The sequence below is a fragment of the Podarcis bocagei genome, assembly GCF_964188305.1.
Source record: "Podarcis bocagei genome assembly, chromosome: 6".
NCBI lineage: Eukaryota > Metazoa > Chordata > Lepidosauria > Squamata > Lacertidae > Podarcis > Podarcis bocagei.
In genome coordinates, this window is record NC_138130.1 from 73,130,131 (window position 1) to 73,156,828 (window position 26,698).

At 43.0% G+C, this 26,698-nt stretch overlaps 2 protein-coding genes across 3 annotated transcripts in view; one reads left to right on the top strand and one right to left on the bottom strand.

Moving 5' to 3' along the window:
- The window catches only part of NFKBIZ (NFKB inhibitor zeta), a 36,163-nt gene that overhangs the window by 8,963 nt on the left and 502 nt on the right, over positions 1 to 26,698 (bottom strand). The window contains exons 1-2 of one of the 2 annotated variants that reach the window (XM_081198085.1): positions 3,979 to 4,312; positions 543 to 682 (exon numbers count right to left, since the gene is read on the bottom strand). In XM_081198085.1, the coding sequence (XP_081054211.1) occupies positions 543 to 682; positions 3,979 to 4,222 (384 nt within the window). In that variant the 5' untranslated portion in view covers positions 4,223 to 4,312. Of the gene's footprint in view, positions 1 to 542; positions 683 to 3,978; positions 4,313 to 26,698 lie in introns of those variants that run through there. The other variant, XM_081198086.1, reaches the window with a different exon arrangement.
- RPL24 (ribosomal protein L24) overlaps positions 14,964 to 26,698 on the top strand; it is a 77,100-nt gene continuing 65,365 nt past the window's right edge. Inside the window, exon 1 of the mRNA XM_081198088.1 lies at positions 14,964 to 14,983. Within this exon, the coding sequence (XP_081054214.1) occupies positions 14,979 to 14,983 (5 nt within the window). The 5' untranslated portion in view covers positions 14,964 to 14,978. The remainder of the gene's footprint in view (positions 14,984 to 26,698) is intronic.

Consider the following 26,698-nt stretch of genomic DNA (forward strand, 5'->3'; position numbering starts at 1 on the left):
AACAATAACAACAACAACAACAAGCAGCATTTATATGCTGACTTTCTGCCAAGGCTGATTTACAATTTTAAAGGACTAAAACAAATGATATAAAATTTAAAGTTTAACTATGTAGAAGGGGGAGGGGTAAAGTTCTCAGGGAAAACAAAACACAGAATCGCTGATTATAAAAATAAGAATTGCCATTTTAGATCAGACCAAAGCTCTACCAAGCAGAACGTTTGCTCACCAACAGACTATACATCTGCAGAAAGTGTTACGTTTTATGATTCCAGCATCTGCCATACTTCTTTGAATTTATGAACATTCCATTTTTAGCTATCAAATCTTATATTCACCGACAAATTGAGGCGCAACAAATTTCTTTTTTTCAAAGGTAGGCAAGCTAGCTGCCATTAATTGCCCTATCTAACAGGAATGAATTCCATATGCTAATTATGCCCTGTATACAGTTGTACGCTACTGACATTTTAAAAGATGAGAGAATGTGCCATTTATGATAATGAATAAAATTATTTTAAAAGAAAAGTAATGTTCCGCACCTTTAATTCATCTGCACCATGGTCTGAGGACATCTGCTTGCTGTTTCTGAGGTGCAGCAACAGCTCTTTCACCGAGTTTTTCACACGAACACCTTGAAAAGGTCCTCTTTGTTGCTTTCCTCCCCCCATACGTTGCTCAACTGTTGAGACACAAACAATGAGAAATAAAATAAAAACACTGATAACAATTAAACCGAATATTGAGTTGGATTTGGATAGAGAGAGTGGATTTGTACATAATTTTAGCCAAGAAGCATAGCTAATCCTAAATTAATTACACAAAACCTTAAAAGTATGTACAAAAGATATTTTGTCAACTTTGTTGTCACAAACACAAAAGAAACTTCTCTCCCCCCCCCCAATTTGAAAGGAAGGTTAGAAGCGGGGAGACACCAGTCCCATATAAAGGATATGTTAGCATTAACATGGCTTTACGTGAATGAATTTTCAGAATTACTTGTGCCTGTCACCTCCATAATGAATCCACTTGTCCAAGAAAATGTGCAACCAAAGAGATGAACTGCAAATATTACAGTCATTCTCTTATGTCATCATTCCTTTTAACATAGTCTACTCTGAAGGTGAAAAAACAGAAGTGAAAAGCGGAAACAACAATGTACTGTAATACTATCCAAGAGAGAAGTTGTGACTTCATTTTAAAAAGTACAAACCCTTCCAACTTTATATATAGAAGCACTGCGGTTTACACTACATTTAAATAATCTTAAAAACCATTGCTGGAGAACTGGAATTTCTGTCTAGGGAAAAAAAACACCACCCCAATTTATGGGCAAATGATTTCCTCTTTACAGGTATGCCTAGTCAAAGCAATTAATTGTCCTTCATTAAATTGCCTTATATTGTATCCTTCAAGACAGAACTGGTGTCTACTTGAGAAAATATTGTGAAAGCAACCAAAAACAAAACAAAATATTTCAATTAATAAACTACTTCAGATTATTACTTGTAGAAAATACAAACCAATGTAAAATAAAAAAATATAGTACAACAATAGTTTTCTTATGGAAAAAGATCAAACTGGCCAGAGAAATAAAATCATCACACTATTTTAATATTATGAAGATACACACAACCGATATTGTTATGCTACCTTTTAAGATAATTCCTGAATGAAAGAAAATTTGTGGAAGCAACTTCAGCACTAAAAACACCATGAAATTATATAAAAAGACAACTGAGGTTCTTAACTGTGTACCATTTCAACTGCAACAGGTGCATAAGAAACAAAAGCCATTTCAGCTATAAGAAGCACTATTTGGAAATAAAAAATATTACATTGTTAAATAAATTGTGCCTCTCTGCCTATTTATATTTGGTATAGATAGCTTTGTCCTTGTTCACTCCACAAAACATGTTGTGTTTATTTGCAAAGCACACTAATGTGCTTAACAAATTATTTGATTTCTCCCTCAGTAATACGGCAAATATTATTAAGATTTAAACAACTATAACAAAAAGTCAATACAAGCCAGAATTTTGCAAATTTGCACTTCCTGAACACAAACACACACGAGAAATAATTGACAGAAGATTCTAACTCACTGGAAAGGGTCAGTAGGATAAACTCCCCTCAGACCCACATTAATTGGCATGACTGTAGTATCCTGCTTAGACGCTGCTTAATTTAACCTAAAAGCTTAAGGACATTTCATACCTGAAAATGCTGGTGAATTCCAAACTAACTGATATAAGACACCTTAACTACAATTTTTCAGTTTCTTCACGAAATGGATACAAACTGCTGGCACTTCAGCAGCCTGCCGTGTTGTGCACTTGGGGAAAGAGGGAAAGAGTGCTTCTTGAGGCGGCTTTTACAGCTGCATCGTTCAGATATTGCAAACAAGTTGACGGCAACAAGTTTCTTTCATTTATTGGGATATTCCATGCAAAGGGTGAATCTAGACCAATGGGGGGGGGGAGTTGCATTTTGATGCCCATTCACTCAAGAATGAGGGGGACTGATCTCACAATAAGCACCGAGAGCAACTTCCACAACCTTCATAAAACCCTTTCACCAACAGAGCAGCACTGGGGGATGTGCAGGTGCAAAGTGTATTGCAACTTGAGATAGGAAACTCAAGGTGACTTTAGACATATGTTTACCATACTGTACTAAAAATCCACAGACCTTTTTCATTATGGAGCCGAGAACACATTCAATGCACTTGGTGGAGCCTAGGCTGGTTTACAGTAACGTTCACTTCCCACGTTATACTTGGGCATACTGAAATACTTGTGTGTATTTCACCTTTTCAGCCACTGATGTGTGTGTGTCTGTGTGCACACTCGCGTGCAAAGCGCTCCCCTTGCCTACCAATAACAAACAACTCTGCACTAACTTGCAAATCGGAATGAGGCACTTTGAGCTGTGCGGCTGCATATGTTCATAGCTGTCAAGCTTCCCTTTTTTTTTATTGGAAATTCCCTTATTCCAGTGCCGTTTCTCGCTGCTATCCCGGATAGTTAGATATCCCGTAGACTGTCCCCGGGACAGGTGAGGCTGCTGATCCCTTATTTTCAAATCTGAAAGTTGACAGCTATGGCATATGTTCGGAAGGGCGAATTAGTGCCTAACCAAAGAAGCCATCCTTTTCAACAACGCTGAGAGTAAAGCTACACGGTGGCAGGGAAAAGAACTCAGAAGAAAGCCCCCTGAAGGAGACTATGATCCTGGGTTTCCAGACAGGCGTGCACTGCAGGATACGAGCTCATACAATCATAGAACTGTATAGTTGGAATGACCCTGGAACCCGAGGGTCATCGAGTCCAACCCCCTGCAATGCTGGAAACTCAACTGTTCCAAGTTTTCCAAAGCGGCCACGCAACGCAATTGGCATCAACATCTATACAGTTTTGAGGGTGGAATTGTATTTTTTGTAACAGTCTTTGTTTTATTGGGACCTGGTGCGATATGCATGCATATGCATATGCATACGCATACACACAAACTCTCTCTCGTCCGTCATTTAATCCGGATTCACCCTTTCCAAGAAATATTTGTCAAGCTTTAAAAGAGCATGCTGTTGCCAGAGTCCCGTGGGTGGTACCTGAGCGACCCTTCTGGGATTTTAAGTGCCGCCGGGACCCCCCCCCCCCGGTCGTCTTTCACTGACAGCAGCAGCCCCCTTATCCTCTCCTTGCCCAAAACCTATCCAAACAGCCGAAGTGCCGCGGAGCGTGAGCGCGCTCTCACCGCCCAGAGCGGCTTGCCAAGGCGCAAAGGAGACTTTATATACCACATTAAAAAAAGAAAGGAAAAGCGGCGGAACACTAAACGCGACGGGCCGGCGACACCACCCTCTGAACGGACCCCTCGCCTCAGACCGCTTCGTAGAAGAAGCGGCGTAGAAATCCCTCCGCCCCGAGGTTTTGTTTTTGAGGCTGCGCGCGCGACGGATGCATGAAATCTGTATACCTTCCCCGGCTGAGCGGGCGCCGCGCCGGGAATAGCGCCTCGCGCCGAAGTCACCGCCGCCGCCTCCGCTACTATGGCCCGAGTCGGACCCCGGGGACCCCGGCGAGGAGTGCGTGGGCGAGCAGCTCCCCTCGCTGGAGTGGGGAGAAGCTCCGTAAAAAAAGGCCAGGTTAAAAGGGCTGCTGATGGAACCGTCGACGCCGCCGCCGTCCGGCAGCTCGTCGCGGCTGCTGTCCACAATCATGACGGCTGGTGTCGCGCGGATGGCGAGGAAGAGGCAGGCGGCTGCTTGGGCTCAGCCGGTGCGCTGACGGGGACGGGAAAGGGCTCGGCAGGCGGAGGCGGTTGCGACGGCTCTTATAGCGCCTCCACGCCCCGGCGTCGAGGCGGGGGGAGGAGGCGGGGCGGGGCGCGGCTGCGTCTCTGCAAGCGGCACTTCCAGTAAGTAGGTCGCCGGCCTCTGTCAACAGCCCTCCCGGCTCTCTCGTGACTCGCCGCCTGACTGCATGGCAGGAGGGGTGGGCTCAGGAGTTGCCTCCAAGCAACCCGAAGGAGCCTCGCCCGCCGTGGCGCGCCATTGGGCACCTGGCGGCGGCTGCTGCAGCGGGAGCATGGAAAGGGAACGGTTTGGAGAATTGACCCGGCGCTCAGAGAGAGGCGGCTTGCCGCCGCTTCGTGTTCTTCGGCGCCGTGTCCCGCTGAGGAGAAGGGCCACGGGGGAAGACCTCGGCAGCTAGGGTGGTCTCTCTTCACATATGCCCTGTTCGTGACCAGGCGGCTAGGCGACGCAACTCTGTCCGATGGAGTTGGCGGTGATACCCGTGCCCCTGTTGCTCCAGTTAACATTTTCCTAAACCAAGAGATATGACCGAGATGTATGAAAATTAAGCGTGGCTGCTTCTCCCTGTATATCAGTGGTGGCCAAACTTGGCCCTCCAGATGTTTTGGACTACAACTCCCATCATCCCTAGCTAACAGGACCATTGGTCAGGGATGATGGGAATTGTAGTCCCAAAACAGCTGGAGGGCTGAGTTTGGCCACCAGTGCTCTAGATCAGTTCTAACATTTGGGAGTGTGCCTATGAAGCTGAACAGTGGGAAATTATGGACAAAGAATGTACCTCTCGTAGTCGAACTATGGAATTTATTTCCGCAAGATAGATGGCAATGAGATTTTGCATTGGTATGGTCGGAGCTGGGAATTAATCTGTCTTCATAGAAGGCGTGACTACTTCCACTTGTCTGCAATTCCTACCTGCATTTATTGTTAATAATAATAATAAATTAGCACTATTAACCCAAGCAATCCCATTCAGATGATGAAACTCCACCGCAGCTCTCACTGTCAACCCTTAGTTTGGTTATCTGTTATCACCCTGTTTCCAAATATATTATGGCATAAACCAGGCTTCTCCAACTTGGTGGCCTCCCAATATTGTTGGCCTACAACTCCCATCAATCCCAACCATCAAGGCCATGGGTGATGGGAAGGTCATGGGTGATGGGAATTGAAGTCCAGGAACGTCTTGAGGGCCACAGGTTCCCCATCCCTGACATGCCATAATTAAAAGGGTACAGGATTGCCCCTTTAGCGAAGGTAACAAAAAAAGCCTCCACCATTACAAGCTTCCAAACGCTATACCTTATATATAAATATTCAATTTATTAAGCTAATAAACTGAAACATGATGTACATGATCTACCTAATGAGGGTTATGAATGTTCCTAATTGATAAAATATAAATTGCCAAAGGGACACCAAATTTTAAAATGCTGAAAACTAATACATTATCCCTTTAATATAGGCATGTATTTTCCTAATTTTTGTTAAAAACAAACAAACTGCACATATATATATATATATATATATATATATATATATATATATATATTATTCAATGTTGTTGAAGAAGGCACATTTTCATTGGTTTGCTAAAGTTCTGGGCAGCATTCTAAAGGTTAGCAAGGTCTTCCTGCTTCACAGTTGCGAATTATTCATTTTAGCAACTAAAATAAAACTGTGTTCATTCAGTTTAAATTTTGAAGCAAGAATTTTGCCACTGCATGAACATTTGTGGAGGGGACAACCTAGTGGATACTGTGTGCGACACCTTTTCCATATGGGGAATATAGAGTGCCTGGGACCATCAAATATTCCTTGCATTGTCCTGGTCCTCTCTCTCCTTATGAAGTATCTGAGCCTTACTATATTATTAGAGCAGTGTTTCCCAACCTTTTTTGGGCAAAGGCACACTTGTTTGATGAAAAAAATCTCGAGGCACACCACCATTACAGCCCCGTGACGTCAGCGCGCAGCATCACGCCGGGAGGGACGCACAAAAGTGTAAGTTTCAATTTTTTTCCCTCCCCCTTGCCGGAGAACCTCCAAGCTTTGGGGGTGGGGGGGGAGGAGGCAGCAAAGCGAGGCAGGAAGGAGAGCGCGGCTTGGCTGGGTGAGCTTTGGCAGGGGCAGGGAATGAGAGCCGCGAGGCGGGCGCTGCGGACGGAGGCGCTGCCCGCCGAGCTCGCAGGCAGCCAGGCAGGCAGACGGCGAGAGCCCCGCGCTGGGCGGCCTCTCCTCGCCGCCGTCGCCCCGCCTCTCGCCGCCCGACTCGCCCGCCTCCCTCCAGGCAACATCTCGCGGCACACCAGGCAACATCTCGCGGCACACTAGTGTGCCGCGGAACAGTGGTTGGGAAACACTGTATTAGAGAATCCTTCTGTGAGTTGGCCCATGTGTGTTTGTTGTTTCCATCAGTGGCTGGCAGACGCATTAAACACTGGGAGGGATCCCTCTTCTAGCACTTTTAATCATTGTTATGCTGGTTCACCACATTTTTTAAAAGAAGTGTTTTGTTTTCCATTACAACGATAATAAACCGACAGTTTTAAGAAACACTGGAGTACTAGTATTCTTACCACATTACCCAATTTCCTCTCTGATTTCGCACTTCCGCTGCAAGACGTTAAAACATTGCCAAATCTACAGCTCTATGTCTCCCCATGCACCAAAAGCAGGATTGATGCTGGAGTACTTTATGTACTTTATGAAAAGCATCCAAGAATCTCTGAATTTGTCCTTCACTCTAGGTCTTCTGCTAAAACTGTGGTGTTCCATAAGTTTCTCGAGTAACAGGAGCTGCGAGACCTTGGGAAACCAATCCTTATATGTACTGATATTTCTGCCCAAGCTGCAACCAATACAAACACAAAAAGATCCTTATGTGCTTGTTCCCCTTTGGGGTTTCTGAAAGCAACAGCAGAGCTTGTGTTGTATCCTGAACCTGTCAAGAGAAGCTAAACACCGACACTCAGAAACTCTGAATCCAGTGAAGGCTGGATGGCACTACAGCAAGACTAAATGGCACGAGAGTTCAAGTATTTAGAAGAGGGGAAAATATCACCCTGTTCCGGATTTGGGCTTAAAAGACCAAGGGAAAGTGTGGGTGCATGGGGGGTGAAATTGTAAGGAATCATTATTTGTGGGATTTCACAACATTATTGCTGATCATAGGCTGTTGTTGCAGCATAGGTGGTCTTCTGGAAACCGGAGAAAGAGCAAGATGGAATCGTCTTACTCCACTGTGGGGATTTTTAAACATGGATGTGTTTCTGAAGAAGTGATTCCACTTTGTGCATTCTGATGTGCTGCTGTCATAGAAAGGCCTTTAGTAGCCTTTCCAGGAACAAGAATTGTTTAACATTCCTTCAGAAGGTCTACACAAGCCAAGATTTCTTTTACTTGTGCACTGCTCTCTCAGACTCCTACAGCTGAGAATTTATTTGAGGGGAATGAAGAGGCAAGATAGTCCCTCCTCCAGGAGAGCCTAAAGTGATCACCTAATTAACATATTAGGTGATTAATTATGTTACTTATATTAACATAATTAAGGGACGCGGGTGGCGCTGTGGGTTAAACCACAGAGCCTAGGGCTTGCTGATCAGAAGGTCGGCGGTTTGAATCCCCGCGACGGGGTGAGCTCCCGTTGCTTGGTCCCTGCTCCTGCCAACCTAGCAGTTCAAAAGCACATCAAAGTGCAAGTAGAAGGTAAGGTAAACGGCGTTTCTGTGCGCTGCTCTGGTTCGCCAGAAGCGGCTTAGTCATGCTGGCCACATGACCCAGAATCTGTACGCCAGCTCCCTCGGCCAATAAAAGCGAGATGAGCGCCGCAACCCCAGAGTCGGCCACCACTGGACCTAATGGTCAGGGGTCCCTTTACCTTTACCTTTAATTAACATATCCTACAGTCACATGCAGAAACCCCTCCAAAATGTACAACTCTTCATCTGGACAGAAAAAATGTAAATGAAGTCTAAAAAAATTGAGTAGGAGGGAATATCCTGAAATGAATACTCCATTTATTACTACAGTTACCAACAGAAATTCTGTGTGGCATGGACATCTTCAGCAGAACTACAAGCAGAACTCAAATACCACTGAAGTGCTACCAAATGAAGACCGGTGTATCACAGAAACAGGATCTTCCACCCTGAAGTCCTAAACACCCCAACTTAAACCCACCAGTATGCTCAACATTTACTTCACAATTCAAATCTACTGAGGCCAAACTTCTGTTGAGCTTTTGCAGGGGGGAGGATGAGCCAAAGTCATTGAGCTTTTTTGGGGGGACCATCAGCCAAAGTTGTTGAGTTTTTTGGGGGGGAGATGGGGGTCTCACGATCGACCAGTAGATCACGAGATACTCTGGATAAAAAGCAGTACTGCAGTAGTAGTAGTATCAGTATCAGTAGTAGTAGTTTCAGTTGAAATTGCACATAGTATCTGTTCACATAGCTTACTGTGTCAAATAGAGTGCTCTTTTTCTGTTTTCCTTTCATTCCATGAATTCATAAACTTGAAACACAAAATGGAGGAGTTTTTAAAAGTGAAAGTGTTTTCCAAGTGTGAGGAAACTAAATAGTCATGCTCAAGGTTTTAATCTGCATCATGATTTGTCAGTTAATTGCACAACTTTTTGAGCTTTGAAACTGATGGCACTAAACAGAGAATCCCCCCCCCCACACACAAAAAAAACTTTAGGTACTGTATTATCATTGATATTCCAGATCTATGGGCCTCTATATGGAACTCTTTTCAAGCTAAAATGACAGCTTTCTGAAAGAAATGCTCCAACTATCCCATTTTGACAAGGAACACCAGCTTAATTAAATAGTACTGGTGATTCGGTCATGCAGACACACAGACAGCCTAGTTAAGCCAGAGATAGGAATATTAAAGTTCCGTGATTTCCAAGGTAGAGTTAAAAGAACTTTAAAATCTCATTAACTTTGAGGTATATATAAATGTGGATCATGGAATGCAGTGTCTTGGTAATTTGATTGTTCTGTCAGTGCAAACTTTTGCTTTCCCCCCCCCCCTTTCATTTTGATGTTTTAGTCTAGTAACCTTAACACCCATTGGGAATGGATCAACCAATTCTCTTTTTCCAGTTTAAGGAGATGAGAAGCTAGGTTGTTCCCCCTGCCACCTGCTTCTTGGACAAAACCTATTTCCTCTTCAACAGTTGGGCCTAGTGGACATTATCAAGGTTTCCAAAGCACTTCTGAATTTGCTTTATTAATCAGGTTCTTAACATGATGTGAGATGAGTGGGAGGGATTACAGGGCTGGGCAATTCAGAGTAGGTGACTCAACCTTAGATTGAAAAGGTGGAGACCCATCTCCAAGTGGTTTGCCAAAATAATATGGCCCTACAGTGTTTCATCAGATCTCTAATAGGATTGTTTTATCTGATTATTTTACCAGAAATCTCAGCTACCATCTAAATTTTAAAGCTCTCCTAATGCCACCGCTAGCACCAAATAAGTTGTTATGTACTAGATTCTCAAATACTGGCTTTATTTCATTGTGGATGGCACATAAGCAAATATATTCCTGCTGTGTGTGAATGCTTGTGTGGTTAATTACAAAAATTTAGTTATGGATATAATCATAAACTGGAATTTTGCTGTTTTTCCCATCCCTATGTAACATGTAGTTATTCCCACTGAGTCATTCAGAGGAATGGAACTGTAGTAGTTGAAGCATGAGCTGGAAGTCCCCAGTTGAAATCACAGCATGTACTCATTCATTGGTGCCTAGCCAAAGACCAGTTTCCCAGCCTTAACACTTCATTTTGCCATCAAGGTAAACGGGTGGCGCTGTGGTCTAAACCACTGAGCTTCTTGGGCTTGCCGATCAGAAGGTCGGCAGTTCGAATCTGGGGTGAGCTCCCGCTGCTCTGTCCCAGCTCCTGCCAACCTAGCAGTTTGAAAGCACACCAGCACAAGTAGATAAATAGGTACCGCTGCAGCAGGAAGGTAAATGGCATTTCCATGTGCTGTGACTTCTGTCGTGTTCTATTGTGCCTGTTTAGTCATGCTAGCCACATGACCTGGAAAGCTGTCTGGACAAACGCCGGCTCCCTTAGCCTGAAAGCGAGACGAGTGCTGCAACCCCATAGTCGCCTTTGACTGGACTTAACCATCCAGGAGTCCTTTACCTTACCTTTACCTTTACCTCTGCCATCTGTACTATGGACATGGGTTAATGATCCTGGCCACTATAGCAAGGTTGCTGTGAGGAATATTCAGATAATATATATGAAACATATGTAACTTCTAGAAAAAGTTCTGTATAAATACCAGACATTGTTATCTAAAGGAACTGAGTGATATTATTTCATTGAGCGTCCTGCAAATATCCAAACAGCATTGCATGTGCTGGTTATGAGGTGGTGGTGGGGGGTCTCTTTGGCCAGGGTTGTTACTGTTGTTTTTTAATCAAAGCCTTCTTCAGGCAGCCAAATAGCGTGTCATCATGTGAGAGGAGCCACAGGGACAAGCACAGTAGTATAGCTATTCCACTCACCCCCAGATTCTGATTTTAAAACCCTGATGTGGTTCTCATGTGCAGGGAGCCTCTGTTGAGTACAGGAGCCCCCCCCCCACTTCAGTAGGTCCCCCGCCATGAATTGGGTGGCTTAAATGGTGATGAAGAGGGAGCACACTCATCTACCCACACACCCCTCTTAAGGCATTAACAGAATGCCTAGTGAGACCTTAGCTGATTATCAGTCCAGCTCTGTATGCTGGTTTGCCAAAGAGGAATTAATTAAAGCCACACATTAAGCCAAAGTGCTGTAGTGGATAGAGCAGTGGGGCTTTGCCCAGGGAGAACTGCTGGCTTTAAATCCATCCTTAGCAAGGAAGTTCCCAGATGACAACAGACCAGTCCCTGTCTCTCAGGCCCAACCTGCCAAATAGGGCAGAGGTATGATGTTTATGTCACACAAAACTTCTTCAAGAAAGGAAAACAATATAAACAGATTTTTGTTCACATCAGTCCCCGGAGCTTTTTGCACATTTCACTAGCTATAAATGTGGCTGGCAAAAAACATACAGCAGTCGCTAATCATTCTTGTTTAAAAAGGAATAACTATGACCAACTGAGACCTAAAAAACAAAGGCTGTCATATTGTGCAAAGTTATGTGCCTGTGGGTCCTATGAAAGTGTGGTAACTATGCTGCTCATATCACAAATGCAGCCCATTAGCATGAATGGGGAGAGTATTGTTGCTTTCATGCCCTGCTTTATCAGGAACCCATAAACATCTGGTTAGCCACTCTGAAAACAGGATGCTGGAGTAGATGAGGATTTGGTGTGAACCAGCAGGGCTCTTCTTAATGGAAGAGTAATTTAAGGTTTTATCCCGTGGTGGCTTTGGAAGCAGAAAGTACTTGCGCTTTTGCAAGGTGGAGCATCCAATTTTTACCAATCCTAGCCCCTGCTACAGGCTTCTGCGCATACTGTTTTGGAGGGTCTCCCAACCATCAGGGGGTTGCAATGGATGAAAGCCCAGCCCTGTATGCATACAAAGCACAAAACCACCTTATACAAGCAGATATCCACAAAAACTGGTAAAGAAAAGAAATCATCTGCACAAGAGAAAGTGAAACTTAAAACCACTATAGCTGTGCCTCTCAAGTTAACCATTCATTTCTTGTATTACAAAATAACTTTTAAAAGTGCCAATTAAACATTTTTTGACCATCAACATTTTATAGATTCTCTAAGGCCAGGAGAAAATTCCCAGAGCGGAAAAACCTGGCATTAATAGATCACCGTACATAACGCAGCAAGGAATCAAAGGTGACAGTTGTTTGTGGAAATGATTAATGATTAATCAAGGCCATAACTTAAAAGGACATTTGCCTGCAATTTTTAAGTCTTACTGAAATGGGAGCATCACAAAAATGACCATGCTTGCAATACACATTTGTCCAATAAAAAATGGTACCTTTTCAATTTCATGAGCAGAACAGCATAGGAGGTTCCCATGCTCACCACTGTACACTTTAGTGCTTGACCAGGTGTGTGGGAGAGCACAGAAGAGAAAGAGACCTTGAGACAGTTGTGCAGGTGATGCTGTTCATGCTAAACCATTGTTTGATATGTAAATGGGGAAGGGACCAGTAACTGTGAAACAGCAATGCTGTGTGGACCCTAGGGTTTAGGTTCTTAGAAAAGTGTCCACGCAGAAGCATCTGAGCAGCCTGATCGGATTTGTTTTTATTTAATAAAACAATTGTGTGTGGTTACATCCAGACAGGATGTAACTAGAACGTGTCATCACAGCCAAATCTGCAGTTTTCAGGAATGGGTGTAACTGGCACATAAGTCTAATTTGGGCAAAGATGCATTGGATAACAGCCATTAGCTGAACAGCCAACGATAATGTTCAGTCCAGAAAACTACAAACTTGTGTTTCTATGGGGACTGTTTATAGCTCAGGTGTCAACAGGATTTTCTCTCTGTGCCTGCTGCAGAAGGAATGTCGAGAGCAGAAATGCCCCTTCATAGACCTTGAACTCGTCAGCAGAAATAGACTCTTCACACTGCTCAACAAGATAGGATGCTCAGCTTGCGTGCTGAGCATACTGCTTTATGGAAGTGAGACAGAGGCAACTTACACCTGCCAGGAACAACACCTCAATGCCTTCCATATGTCCTGCATCAAGACACTCTCAAAGATGTGATCGTCCAAGCCCACATTCCCAGCATGTCTCCAGCGATTATTACGCTGACTTGGTCATGTACATAGAATGGATGGTGATGAAGAAGAAGATGCTGATATGGCCGGATCCCCAAGAATGTGGGTGGAGAGGCAAAGTTCAACTACTTCTCTCTTTGTCGGGTTCCCAGCAAAATCACCCCTTTGAAGTTATTATTTTCATTTCAAGGGACGCTCCCATTGGTGCCAATGGAGGCTTCATTTGAAATGCAGATAGCCTTGGAGAGGGGGGTTTTCCTCAAGAACCTGGCAGAGAGAAAAATAGAGGAACAACTGCCTCTCCTCACCACTCACTATGGAGATGGTTCAGATTGTTGCTCATACGACTCCCAAAAATATATGTACATTAACAAAGATCCATATAGTTAAAGCTATGGTTTTCCCAGTAGTAATGTATGGAAGTGAGAGCGGGACCATAAAGAAGGCTGATCGCCGAAGAATTGATGCTTTTGAATTATGGTGCTGGAGGAGACTCTTGAGAGTCCCATGGACTGCAAGAAGATCAAACCTCTCCATTCTTAAGGAAATCAGCCCTGAGTGCTCACTGGAAGGACAGATCGTGAAGCTGAGGCTCCAATACTTTGGCCACCTCATGAGAAGAGAAGACTCCCTGGAAAAGACCCAGACTCCCTGGAAAAGATGTTGAGAAAGATGGAGGGCACAAGGAGAAGGGGACGACAGAGGACGAGATGGCTGGACAGTGTTCTCGAAGCTACCAGCATGAGTTTGACCAAACTGCGGGAGGCAGTGGAAGACAGGAGTGCCTGGCGTGCTCTGGTCCATGGGGTCACGAAGAGTCAGACACGACTAAACGACTAAACAACAACAACAAACTGCATCTAAAGGACTAACATCACATCTAGCTGCAATACAAGTAGCTGCATAGGATTGCAACTTTGGTGTCAAAGAGGCACAGCAGAAGGATAAAAGTTAACTTTACTCAGTCTGCCCCTTTGAACAGCATGTGCTGCATTTCCTCTCCTCAATGAAGGTTGTCATAGAATCAAAGAACTGTTGATTTGGAAGAGACCCCAAGGGCCATCTAGTCCAACCCTCTGCAATGCAATAATTTCAACTGAAGCATCCATGACAGGTGGTCATCCAACCTCTACTTTAAAAATTCCAATGAAGAAGAATCCATCGCCTTCTAAAGAAGTCTGTTCCACTGTTGAAAAGCTCTTAGTGTCAGAAAGTTCTTCCAGATGTTTAGTCAGAATGCCCCTTGGTTTCTTTGGCTTGGTTGGAAGCCATTGGTTCGAGTCCTAGCCTTTGAAGCAGGAGAAAACAAACTTGCTCCATCTTCCATGTGACAGCCCTTTAGATATTTGAAGATGACTATCACTGAACTAACAGAAAAACAGCTAAATAAATTAACTGATAAGACTCTTTTATTGACACCATACAGGAAGCTAGTTGCAAGAACATTCACAAAGTAGACAGTTTATAATTAGCAAACATTGCATTATCTACACAAATATTTGCTGTACCAAAGTGATTGCCACTGATGTCAATCCGCTCTCCCCTGCTCCACGAACAGGAATAAAGTAACACTGTAGAAGTCCAGGTTAATTTACACAAAAGCAGCTGCCCTATCCTTATCACTAGAGAATGGCCTCAGTGCCGACTAATAATAAAAGTGATGTTGTTGATTTTGTTGTTTCCGTTCTTTGCCTTTCCTCCTTTGAGAACTTAAGGCAGCTAACATGAAAAATTCACACACACAAATGAAACCACAGCACAAAACACCATACAGTATAAGGTAAAATATAAGAGCCAACTTTAAATTATGCATGTTGACTCTCCCTTTATGATCAAAAGGCTTGCTGGAACAAATGAATCTTAAGGTGTTGCATGAGTGAAAATAATGTGGAGGAACGTCTCCGTGATCTCAACAGGGAGGGATTTCCAAAGTCAGGGTGCCACCATTATGAAGGCCTTGCCTTGTATAGCAGCTCCCATGCTGTGCTGACCGGGTGTCAACTACACTTCTTAAAATCCAAGTTGATTGGTACTGGGGAAGGCACTCCTTCAGGTAATTGGGTCCTCCTGAGCCATTTGCAGCCTTGTAGATCAGTACCAGCATCTTGAATTGGGCCTGGTAGCTTGCTGGCAGCCAGTGCATTGCTTTCAGGACTGGTGTTCTGGGGTTCCATTTAGATGACCTGTTCAGAAATTGGGCAGAAGCATTCTGTACTGCTGCCGCTTCCAGACAGTATTCAAAGAAAGTTCCCCATGGAGTGAATTGCAATAATCCAATCAGGAAGTTATCAGAGCATACACTACTGCAACCAAGTTATCCCAGTCCAAGACTGGTTTTAGCAGATGAACCAGCAGCAGCTGGATATAGACTTCTTGCCACTGAGGCCACATTCACTTCCTGTGGCAATTTGAAATCTAGGAGTACTCCTAGACTATGCACCTGTTCTCCAAGGGAAACTGCCTCCCTGTTATTAATATGTCATATATCTAATTCTAAGACCTGGGAATCACTAACCCACAAAGCTGCTACCTTTATTAGGATTCAGCTTCTGTTTAATTACCTTGATCCTGCCAATCACTGCCTCCAGACAGCAGCTGAGCACTTGCACAGGCTCTCCTGAATCGGACAGTGTGGAGCAAGAGAGCTGAGCATAATACACATACTGGTAATGCCACACTTCGAATTACCAGATGACACCTCCCAGTGGTTTCGTGTAGATATCAAATAACATGGGAGACAGGATAGAACCTTCTATAACTGTTATAGGGCCTAGTGCTCTTTTCATCTCTCTTCCAAAAAAGTGAGGATAGGTTTTTTATTGGAATTAGCATCCATTGGCTAGTGAGATTGCCAGTATGAAGTACAAAAAGTCCTTTTTTGCACATCAAATACTATTTTTTGTTCTGTCACAAGTTCTCATGGAGCTACAAAACACAATGCAAGAAGAGAATAGATGGGACCCAGGGGCAACACGGGCAACAATATGGGGGCAATTTGCCCTATCAGGGAGAACAGGCTATTTAAGCCCACTCCACACCACACTCTCCCCTCTTCTCATTGAGGTTAATATTGGCCAATGGAACCACAATGTACATGTCAGGTTCATATACCCAAACAGCACACATTGAAGAGGAAGGAGTTTCTTCAAGCCTTGCTGCATAATCTCATGTGTGGTTGGCAGTTGGCTTAGGTGAGGGGATAGTTGAAATCATCCCATCAATCCACCTAACCACCCAGACCTCATCAGTTTTGGTTAATTTGGTTTAATTGTCCTGATTGGGAGATTCTTTCGTTGTTGTATTTTAATAAATATAATCTGTTACTCATCTTTATTGTCTCAAGTCTTCTCGGGTGTGCTGGCGATAAAACTATTCGGCTTTAAAGTGTCCCGAGATGCTTTTTGGGATTTTTGTCGTCATCAATACTACTACTCTGTGGAAGTTTGAAATATGAATATGATGGTGATCCTTTTTCTGTACAACTTGATTTTACAAGGATGGTGCCATATATCAAACTGCAGTTTTGTAGGTAGCATTTCTAGAGGAGAGTTTAAGGATGTTTTCTAAGGGAAGAGCACAGCAACAGTTGCAAGCAAGAGGCCCCAAGGAGACCTAGCATATCTCCTCAGTTCATCCCTACTGTAGGAGCAAGTAAGTAACCCCACATCAAATCCATTGCTAAAGAAGAAGAAGAAGAAGAAGAAGAAGAAGAAGAAGAAGAAGATCAGCTTTTAAAATGAATTCCAATTCAGTTTGAGGGAAGCCACCAGTTGCCCTAGCAAACACTGTAATACATGTTAATGGTCACATCTGCCTCAAGCCACCTGTCTAGGGCAGCCAAAACTGTTGCAACAACCGGAACAGATTCATGCCAACAGCAGGCTTCCTTCTAGGAAGGAGAATCGAATCAGTAAATGATAAGCAACAAATCAACACCCACATGATTCATAGCATGTCTGGGAAAAGAATAGAGAGGCTTTGAGGGCATTCACCTATGTGTAATGTGCTTCCAATGATAAACTAACATTACCGGGTCTACATGGCATCTACCCAAGTGTTCTAATGTGAAATGACTGATATGGAACTTATCCCTACAGTTGTCCTCCATGCCTAAGAATTAGAAAGGGGCTAATGTAAAACCAATTTTTAAAAAAAGGAACCCAGGAAATTATAAGCCACAAACCTAAATGGTTTTTAAACAGTTTAGAGATTAATGGAGTATAAGTCTGTCTATGGCTACTAGCCATGATGGCTGTGAATTACCTCCAGTACTGAGGGAGTTTGTCTCCAAATACCGGTGCAAGAGGGGTGAGTGCTGCTGGACTTAAATACGGCTTGTGGGCTTCCCAAAGACATCTGGCTGGCTACTGTGAGAACAGAATGGTGGAACAGATGGCTTTAGCCTAATCCATCAGGCTCTTCTTATGGTATTCAGAGGCATATGGCATTAGGCCATCATAAAGCTGGCTGTGATTTTGCACAAGTGTCACCGGGGGGGGGGGGGGCAGTGATTGTGAAGGAACTGTTCTGTCATGATAGCAGTGTTTCATTGCAACCATGTCTTGGCTCTGGGGCTTTTTCCAGTGCCACTTTCTATCCTGCATGATGTGAAATAGCACCAACACAGAAGACCTTTAGGCAGGGACATGATGAATTTCCCTCACCATTAAATAACCATGGTGAGTCTCTAATGTCTAGGCTTGATGACATAGCTTCAACTTTGAGTTCTGGTATCTAACCTGCATGGAAGAAGACATCCTCTGGGGCATAAAGGGACTGTGGAATATAGGCAAAAAAATGACCTACTGTGCTGTTCTAGACAAAATGGCGGACCCATCTTTGTGCCATCTACCAGCCTTCTGAGTTGACCTCAAGGCGTGTCACACAAATATATTGAATTGGTGTAAGATTGGAAGTTTGTACAGAATAGAGTTAATGGAGCAGAAGATACTGCTGGCTACTCCCTTAAAAGTTCTGGGAAACTTGTCAGGCACATTTTTTTGTTCAGGAAATTACAGGCAATGTCTGTCTCTATGGGAGCTGACTGTTGACTGATAAATGGCCCAGGAAGGCTAAGAGAAGATTGAAGAAGATGACTTATCCTTGTTCCCTTTAATCAGGGCAAGGAGGAAAGCTGGCCAATTTTCTGCAGATTCCAAGTGTGACACAGACTAAGAGAAAAAGCAGATATTTTTTTTCTGGCTCTTTAAGCCAGCAGCATTTTGGGATACTGGCTACCTTCCACCAGAGATCTGATATGAGGCAGTGGATTTGGCTGTTTGTTGGAATATTTAATCTACTCAATATGTATATTTGAAAATAAACTCAAATATTATACAACACTGTAAGCCTCCAGTCATCTCCTCCCCCTAAAAAACAATCCTGGGTGAGTACTGCACCCCAGAAATTTGTTGTTGAGAGTGAGCATAACAATATGCACTAAGGACTAAGTCTCCCAGGACTCAGTGGGACTTGCTTCTGAATAAACATAGGCTTGCACTGGCAGACATTTACAGAAAGCCCCCTTGGCCCTCCAAACTAAAATGGCTACTCATCAGGAAGAGCAGGCCAATTCTGTCTCCATGTCTATTCTGGCAGCACTGTTACAGGACCTAATATCACTCACAACATCAGGGGTTCATGCAACTGTAGAAATGGACTGTAGTCCACAAAAACGTATGCCATACAACATTAGTCATCAGTCTTCTAGGTGCCACAAGTGTCTCTGTTGTTTATGTTGATAAAACTGCATTTATAATGGAGATTTTGTGATGTATTGAACTATTGTATATTTGCTTGGAAAACTTTTTATGATACCCGAGGCTTATCGTTTAAGAAATTAAAATAATTTCCCAGTTAAAAAGCTAGTTTCTCCATGGCAACATCAACACTTCCCTAAACAATGCAATGACTGGATCTTTGTTTCTCTTTTTCGTTTTGGGAAACCAGGAAGTTTCATTGTCAATTACAGCATTTTGATGCAAACAGTACAATGCCATAGCAGAACAGCTGATTTATTTCATCTTTACAGAGCTTTGTACAGCACATCATACTGCGTATGGCATTTCATCTCAATCAGAGCATTATTGGTATCCATCTGTCTCAAGAGACAATGGAGTGTGCCTCCCAGGGTGAGGTCAAACAGCTGCGTTAGCAACACCAAAGTGACCTTCCGGGGGTGCAAGCCTGGGTGGTGTCTATGGAGGTCCTGGGCTGCCCAGACAACAAGTCTCTACAACTCCCTGATGTGGTCCAAAGGAAAGCAGAGCAATATGTTGGGCACCAGCTTGGCTGCAGGAATTGCCAGAAGGAGGCAAACAAGTCACCATCTAACCGTCCAGATTTGTGTAGGATTTACTCCTTAGCCTTTTCTTCTCCTGAAGATAGCCCACAAGGCAGCAGAGGTTTAGGATCAGAGTTTTCCTTCTCTTAGATGGGCTACTTTCCCAAGTTAGAGAACCCTATCTACCCTCACTTTCCCTCTATAGCACATGCAGAAACCGCCTTCTTGACCATTGGACCCACAATTGGTCTCGTCTGCTCAATCTGCTGGAGCCCGTCTTTGCATGCAGAGGAAGACCCTAACTTACCAAGTGTTTGAGACACATCACTGAGCTATGGGGACAATCAGAGCATTAGTTTCTGAGAAATTTACCCCCCCCCAAAAAAAAAAAAAATCCACCAAAATTATCTTAATAAACACCACCACACCTTTTCCCACTGTGTCTTTTCTGCCAAAAATGAAGTTGCTTTTCCTTCTCCTGCATACCAAATTGAGTTAAAATCTTTTAACTCCATCTTGAGCTATCATGACCACATGACACACATTTTTAGAACTATCAAAATGCCAGGCCATTTTATCCTCTTCAAAATAACATTTTATTCAACAAGAAATCAATACTTTTCTTTTTATTATTTCATGTGCATGGAATTACCGTACTCAAGAGCCTAATGTGCATGAACTAACATATGTTCATTAGAAGCAAAAAAAAAAAAAAAAAACAGGAAAAGACATTGATTTAATCTCCTGGGCAGTAATAGACAAGACTGCTCAAGCATGCCATGTCAAATGCCAGCTCTTCTCAAAATTTCTCAAAAGTTTCTCAAAAATTTCTCAAAAAATTTCTCTTCTCAAAAGTTTACTGCCACCAAGCCATTCCATCCACAGACTGGGCCAGTCCTAGACTAAATGGTACCCGGGGAAAGAAACAGATTTGGTGTGCCTTTCTGAATACCTTCTTTTAATGCATTTGTTGCCCGTTTAATAAATTTGATGCACCATTTGTAGACAACATTTATCATTGGCAATAAAATTTGCAGGAAAGGATCTGATCACAGATGACTCACACAGTTTTGTTTTTTTTTAAATGGGCATAGACGTACATTTCTCATGGATTGAAACAAAAAAGAGTTGTAATGAAATCATGACCGTACTGGTTTGTGTTGCCAGCTTTATAACAGTGATTATGAGCTGTCTGTATTATTGTTTCAGCTATTGAGCGGATAGGCCATGACAAGCACCCCGTCTGCTCAGCACCCTAGGCAGTTGTCTGGGTTGCCTGCCCCTAAATTTAAATGAGTGGCTTTCAAATGATCGCTGGCTCCACATCCAGTGCACTCCTACAGCTAATGCTTAAAGCCGCATTCACACAATGTTAGCCACAATCCATACTGATCCTGCAGTTTCTTGACAAATACTGCTATTTTTCCCCTCAAACCAGGTTCACTCCGATTAGAAAACTTGGATGCAGTGGAAGCAGCAAAGTGAACATACCCAGCAGCCATCACACAGGCACAGAGTACAGTTTAATGAGTAGAAGTTTGTGGGGTTGCAGAGGTGGGGAAACAAAAAATGTCCCGTGTATCAGGTGGAGAAATCCCTGTCCCCTCTCTGATGTGAAATGACTCCATGCAAATGCAACCTGAAACGCAGAGGGGGGGGTCACCTCGCTGCATTTTAAGCCACTAATGGGAACCCTTCGTTTCCATTTGAAAATGATTCTGTCCATGGATTGCATTGTTACATGCTACCCAAATCTCCAAACGGTGCAAGATTTCAGGGGTCCAGGCACTTACCCAGGATTCATGCTTTCCTTGGAAATGAGGCACAGTGGAGACTGTGGTATCTTTATGATATAGGGTTTATTTACACTCACACATGTATAACCTGAGCCTGGTATAGAGAGGTTCCTATCATTACACTCCATGTGGGTCCTGCAATGTTGGAGTCGAACTGTCAGCCCACATTGTGTTGTGACCATCCCCACCCCTCCCGGTTCTCCATCCTGCTGTGTTTAACAGACCAAAACAATTTTCCTCCAGCCCACATCAGGCAAACTTCAATCCTAAAACTAAACTCTCCTTGTCTCTGCCAACTATCTCCCTCTGAGCTCAGGCAGGGGCTGCTTCCAAGAGCCATCTAGCTTAATGGCCCATCATCCTGCCATTGGTTAGGTCAGCAACTTGGCCATTACTAAGTAATGACCTCATGAAGAAGCTGGTCTGTGTTATTTTTGACACCAAGAATTCAGATGTATGCTTAAATTTGAATGCTCTGCTGAATCCAGAGATTTAGGGGAGTCTGACCCCCTTCCAAAAAATCCCACAACCTCATAACAATATGCTTGATATCAGGCACATCCCCACATAGCGCAACACAACCAATACCACAATTCTGCTACAATCTAAAAGCAGGACATAACCAGCATGCGGAACAAATAACTCAATTGTCAATCACAAATATAGGGCTGGTACAACCAAAGGACCCACACAAACACAAACAATGGATAAGATAATCACTCACTTTTTCCCTACTTCCCTACTACAACCAGTGTGGTACAGTATAGTGGTGTGTGGTGGGGAGTGAGACACCATGTCAACGACCTTGAGCTCTTTGGAAGAAAGACTGGATACAAATGTAAAAAATTAAACAAAACAAAACCATACATAACATATACCCTTTCCCCTGCAATCTTTCTCTCAGTACAAGATGATGGAGGGGAAAACAACACAAAAACACTGTTGACGTGTCCTCAGTTTCTAAGGTTTCCAAAGTCATTTAGCTGGCCATTTTTCCAAACAAAGCATTGACTAGCTGGTGACATGACATATGATATCTCCAATTTCAAAAAATTAGCTAAAGACAAGAAAATGTGTATGAAATAAAGCAGGCACATTATGATTTTCAATACTGATTTTCACTTTTCTCTTCTTGATTCTAAAGCGTGCGGCAAAGAAGTTCGAGAATTAAATGTAATCAGGAATTCATTTCTTGAAACTGAACTATTATCTTGAATTCATTTCTTAAAACTGAACTGAACTCATCAAACAGCAGAAAATAAGTTAGGTAGCAATCCTATATACATTTACCTGGGAGTAAGTCCCATTGAACTCAGTTGGGCTTTTTTCTAAGCAGGTATAGGATTGCATTGTTTGACTTTGTTCCTGGATAAACCTACACTGTAGTTAATGCACTGCTCTTTTTAAATCCCACAAAAATGCAGTGGGAATACTCAGTTTAAAATCTAGGATCAGAGGAATGAAATGAATCTCAGCAGGAAATGCAGCACATCGTTTCTGCTGAAGTAATATAAAGCTGAGAATAAAATCAACTATGCATTTTACCTGCGTTCAAACATTCAATAATCCTTTGTTGAATATAGTGCTGGTCAGAATGGTAATACAAAAGCCCATAAACAGTTAATTATTTTCTTCTGGAATAACTAAAGTTAAACACAAAGTAGTTTTCAAAACTGGAAAATTTTAACTTTGTTAATATTTCTCAAAACTTCTGACATATTAAGTTGATTTCAATGAAAGCCTGCTGTCTCCCTTTGTACAGTAAAGAGGATTTTTCGTGTTCTGAATATGTCTATTGGTTTGGTAAAAGAAGGAGAAGCAAAAAAGAAATTGAAAGCAAAAGACATAGAGTAACTCTCTCATTCATATTCATAAGACATATATAAAAGAAAGCACACAGAAAAACAGACCCTTTCTTTAGAGAGACAGCAAAGCATGTCAACTTGCTGATGGCAACTGAGGCCACCAAATTTCTATCAGCTCTATCTATATTCTGTCCAAATTTCTATCAGCTCTATAACTCACCCCATGGTGCCGAGGCCAGCTCTGCAGCTGCAACAAAACCCAGAACTCTCTGATTTTGCCACTCCACCCCATGCCATACTGATTCTTACTACAGGGAAGCAAGTATGAGCTCAAGCTTCCTGGTTTGTCTCTCTCCAAGCAAAACAGGAATGGCAAGTTGGTTATGTTGGTGTCAGCAGAAGCAAAGTCATCTTTCTCCAGGACCCTCTCAGCATTAAGCATTGTCTGGACTAGGATGCAGGAGGAAAATAGCACCTACTTCCCCAAGCTCCAGTATCTCTCTCCATTAAGGATGGCTCAGAGGAACCCAGAGATGGAAGTGGGCCCTCAACCCATTAACTGGTCCAGTGGTGGGCTTGCCCATGTGCAGTAGATAGACTTTTCTCCCCTGTTGCTATCATGGGGTGCTAGTAGAGTTATGGTGCGGCACAGCCTTTGCTAGCCTGATGGAAGCTGCAGTACAAAACATCTGGAGGGTACCAGCTTCCTGAAGAGCCAGCAGAACAGTTCCCAGAATTCTCTGAAACAGAGGCTCCAAGGTAGCAAACAAGTTCATGCAGAAAGTGTCTTCTGAGCCCTGTAAATTAGCTGGTGGGTTATTACGTGGATGTTTGTGTTATCAATGTAGATTTAGGGTGGTCACTGTAATCATTTACATTTTACATACATTTAAGCTTTACACATGATTATCAGAGCCTTGTTTGTTGCATTCATTTCCTCCTGACCTCACTTCTTGCATGTGTGTGTTTATTTACAGATAGAGATTTATTTCAAACACACACACCTGCCAGTTTAGGATAACACTTCCTGAGTCTGATCTGATAATATGGACTCTAGAATACAAAAGCTTGGAGGACTTCCGGGGTGGTGCCTCCGGCGATGGCGGACTCCCTCTGAACTGGAGGGACAAGCTCCGCACGAAACGGGTCTTTTCCTCTGCGGCGTAGCCGGGACCCTTCTGAAAATCACAGGCGGATGAAGCCTGTGACCGTGGAACTCGGCGGGCACCTTTAGCGCCCCCCCAACCCACTAAGGAACCCAGAAACGGGCTCCGAAGTGAAGAGGGGGAAGTGGCGCGGTGCTGTGAGTCGATTGCTTTTTCTGCGGAGTGAAGCTGCACAGCCGTTGCCGGAGAGCACTGCCTTTTTCCTGGGACAATTTGGCATTGAAAATAACTAACCGTGAGTACTGGAACGTTAAATACCTGGATTTTAAACAAGAATTGGTGAAACAAAAGGAACTTGGACTCTAAAATTTACCCTAATTTGGTACTGAAACGGAAGGGGTTAAACAGGAAGTCACCCTTCCGTTCTTTTGTAGTTATAACAAAGCAAAGACAATGTAAACTAGAGCCTTAAAAATCACTTTTAAAGGATCGTCTCTCATCATTCAAAATTGTGGAACCCCCCTTCGGAAGCAGGAGAAGAAGGGGGACGTTTACTGAGTTGTTTAAACCTGCGGAAATAAAGTTAAAGTAAAGTAATTTTCCACTGTCCTGACCCTGGAGCGGGGTGTCAGATTTGATGATTGAAGCTCATTAACCAGAAACAAATGTTTTGACAGATAGTTAAAAGGAGGGAAATATTGTGACTCCATTGTTTCCTTTCGTCTATGGACAAAATATCTTAAAGAAGAAACTTTGTCGCTATTGTTTCCAAGGAAAAGGACAATCTGAAGTTTTTCCCCCTAGAGGGGAACTATGAAACTGTAACTAAGTCCTGGGAACTTGCGGCTATTACTGATTACAACTGTGGGAAAGAATTCTGTGACCTTGCAGGACAATGCCTTCAGAAGCACTGTTGGGTGCTTTCTGTAAAATAAGTGCCCTACTGGATCAGTTAAGTCAGAAGATGGACTTTATGACTAATGCGGCCAGAACCTTCGAACAGCTAGTGGGAAATCATATGGAGCCCACCGAGGAACCAAAACAGGAGCGTGCCATGACAGAACAACTGAAAGAAGAGGACTTGCTGAATCTGGGACGCCTGGGATGGAGGGACTTTTGGCCCAGCAGGAAAATGAGCCTTTGGATCTTATAATTGAACTTGGAAAAAACCAGATTTGGAAAGATAAAGTTTGGATTGAACTGGAAATCGGGGGTTGGACTGACCCCCCTTTGCAGGGATGGTTGGACTTTCCAAGTCTGGTAATGGGCCATCAGAGGTTTGGAGTTGTTGGGACTTTTAATTTTGGAGGGAATTTGATATATGTTTCTAAACAACACGTGGAGCTTAGTCTGGACTGTGAGAAAAGGGCTGATTTGCTGAAAAGGGTCAAAAACACTATTAAGCTGGAGTTCCCGCGAGTGAAAGGAAAATATGAAGAAGAGCCGCGAAAGGGACATGGAAGAGATTTAAAGGCCTTGGATATAAGAGCACCAGATTAATGGGCCATACTAATGGGACAAGAAAAGACTGACAATCCCGGGACCGGGGGGAGGGGACGCTGGAAGAAGATTGGATTGCTTTTATTTTATTGTATCTTTTCTATATTATTACTACTAGAAATGTTTTATGAATTTTGGGGAAATGTTGAGATGAAATTACTTGGCTCTTGTAAAAATGTCTAAAGAATCTGGCAAAAAGGTAATGGTTATGAGAAGTTGGCAAAAAAGATTTAAGTTTTAAGTTCTAAGGTCGTTTTTATAAGATAAGATGATAATAGAGTAAGGTAACGTAAGGATAAAATATTATGAATTATGGAAAGGATTTGCTGTGACAATTATTAACTAAGATACAAGAGATGGGAGGAGGAGGAAGTCATGGAAAGAAGGTAACGGAAATTGGAGAATCTGAAAGTGATGGTTTTATTTTCTCTTTTTCTTTTTGTGTTTTTGTTTTTTCTCTTTTTTGTAATGTTGTTTCTTTTTCTGTGTAATTTTAAATTTTTTTGTGTTTCAATAAATATTACTTTAAAAAAAATAGAATACAAAAGCTTGTGCCACAATAAACATGTTTGCTTTAAAAGTACCACACTCCATGTTGGGTTTGCTCTAAGCCAGAAATAGCTGCTCGTCCACACTACCTTGCCATCTCAACTGTCCATCATTCCCATTCATACTTAGACACCCTAATCCAGCTCCATTGACTGACACTGAAGTTCCTGTCAGTTCAAGATGACTTGTCAGTCAGGACCAATTCATCTAATGATTTTTACTGGCAGTTAAGCACAACTAATTCTATTTGGAGCCAGCAGGTGTGCATGTGCAGCCAGCCACATCTCTCTCTGTGTGTGTGGTGTGTTTCCCCCCCCCCCCTTAAAAGTTGGCTTTCAATAACCAGAGAGGCAACAAACCCCCTTTCCCCTCCCTGCCCCACAAACCTCAGATTTCCCACGTGCAAATAAAAGAATGGAATTGCAGAGTTGGAAGGGACCCCGAGGGCCATCTGGTCCAACAGGAATAACAATAACAACATGAAATAAGTTTCCCAAACTTAAACCAGGCTTGCTGTTTGTTTGTTGACAGAACCTCTGTGTTTTTAACAGAACAAACGAATGAATCTTTATTTGCGTCAGCCATCGGCCATAGCAATAAAACAACAATACGATATACAAAGAATAGAA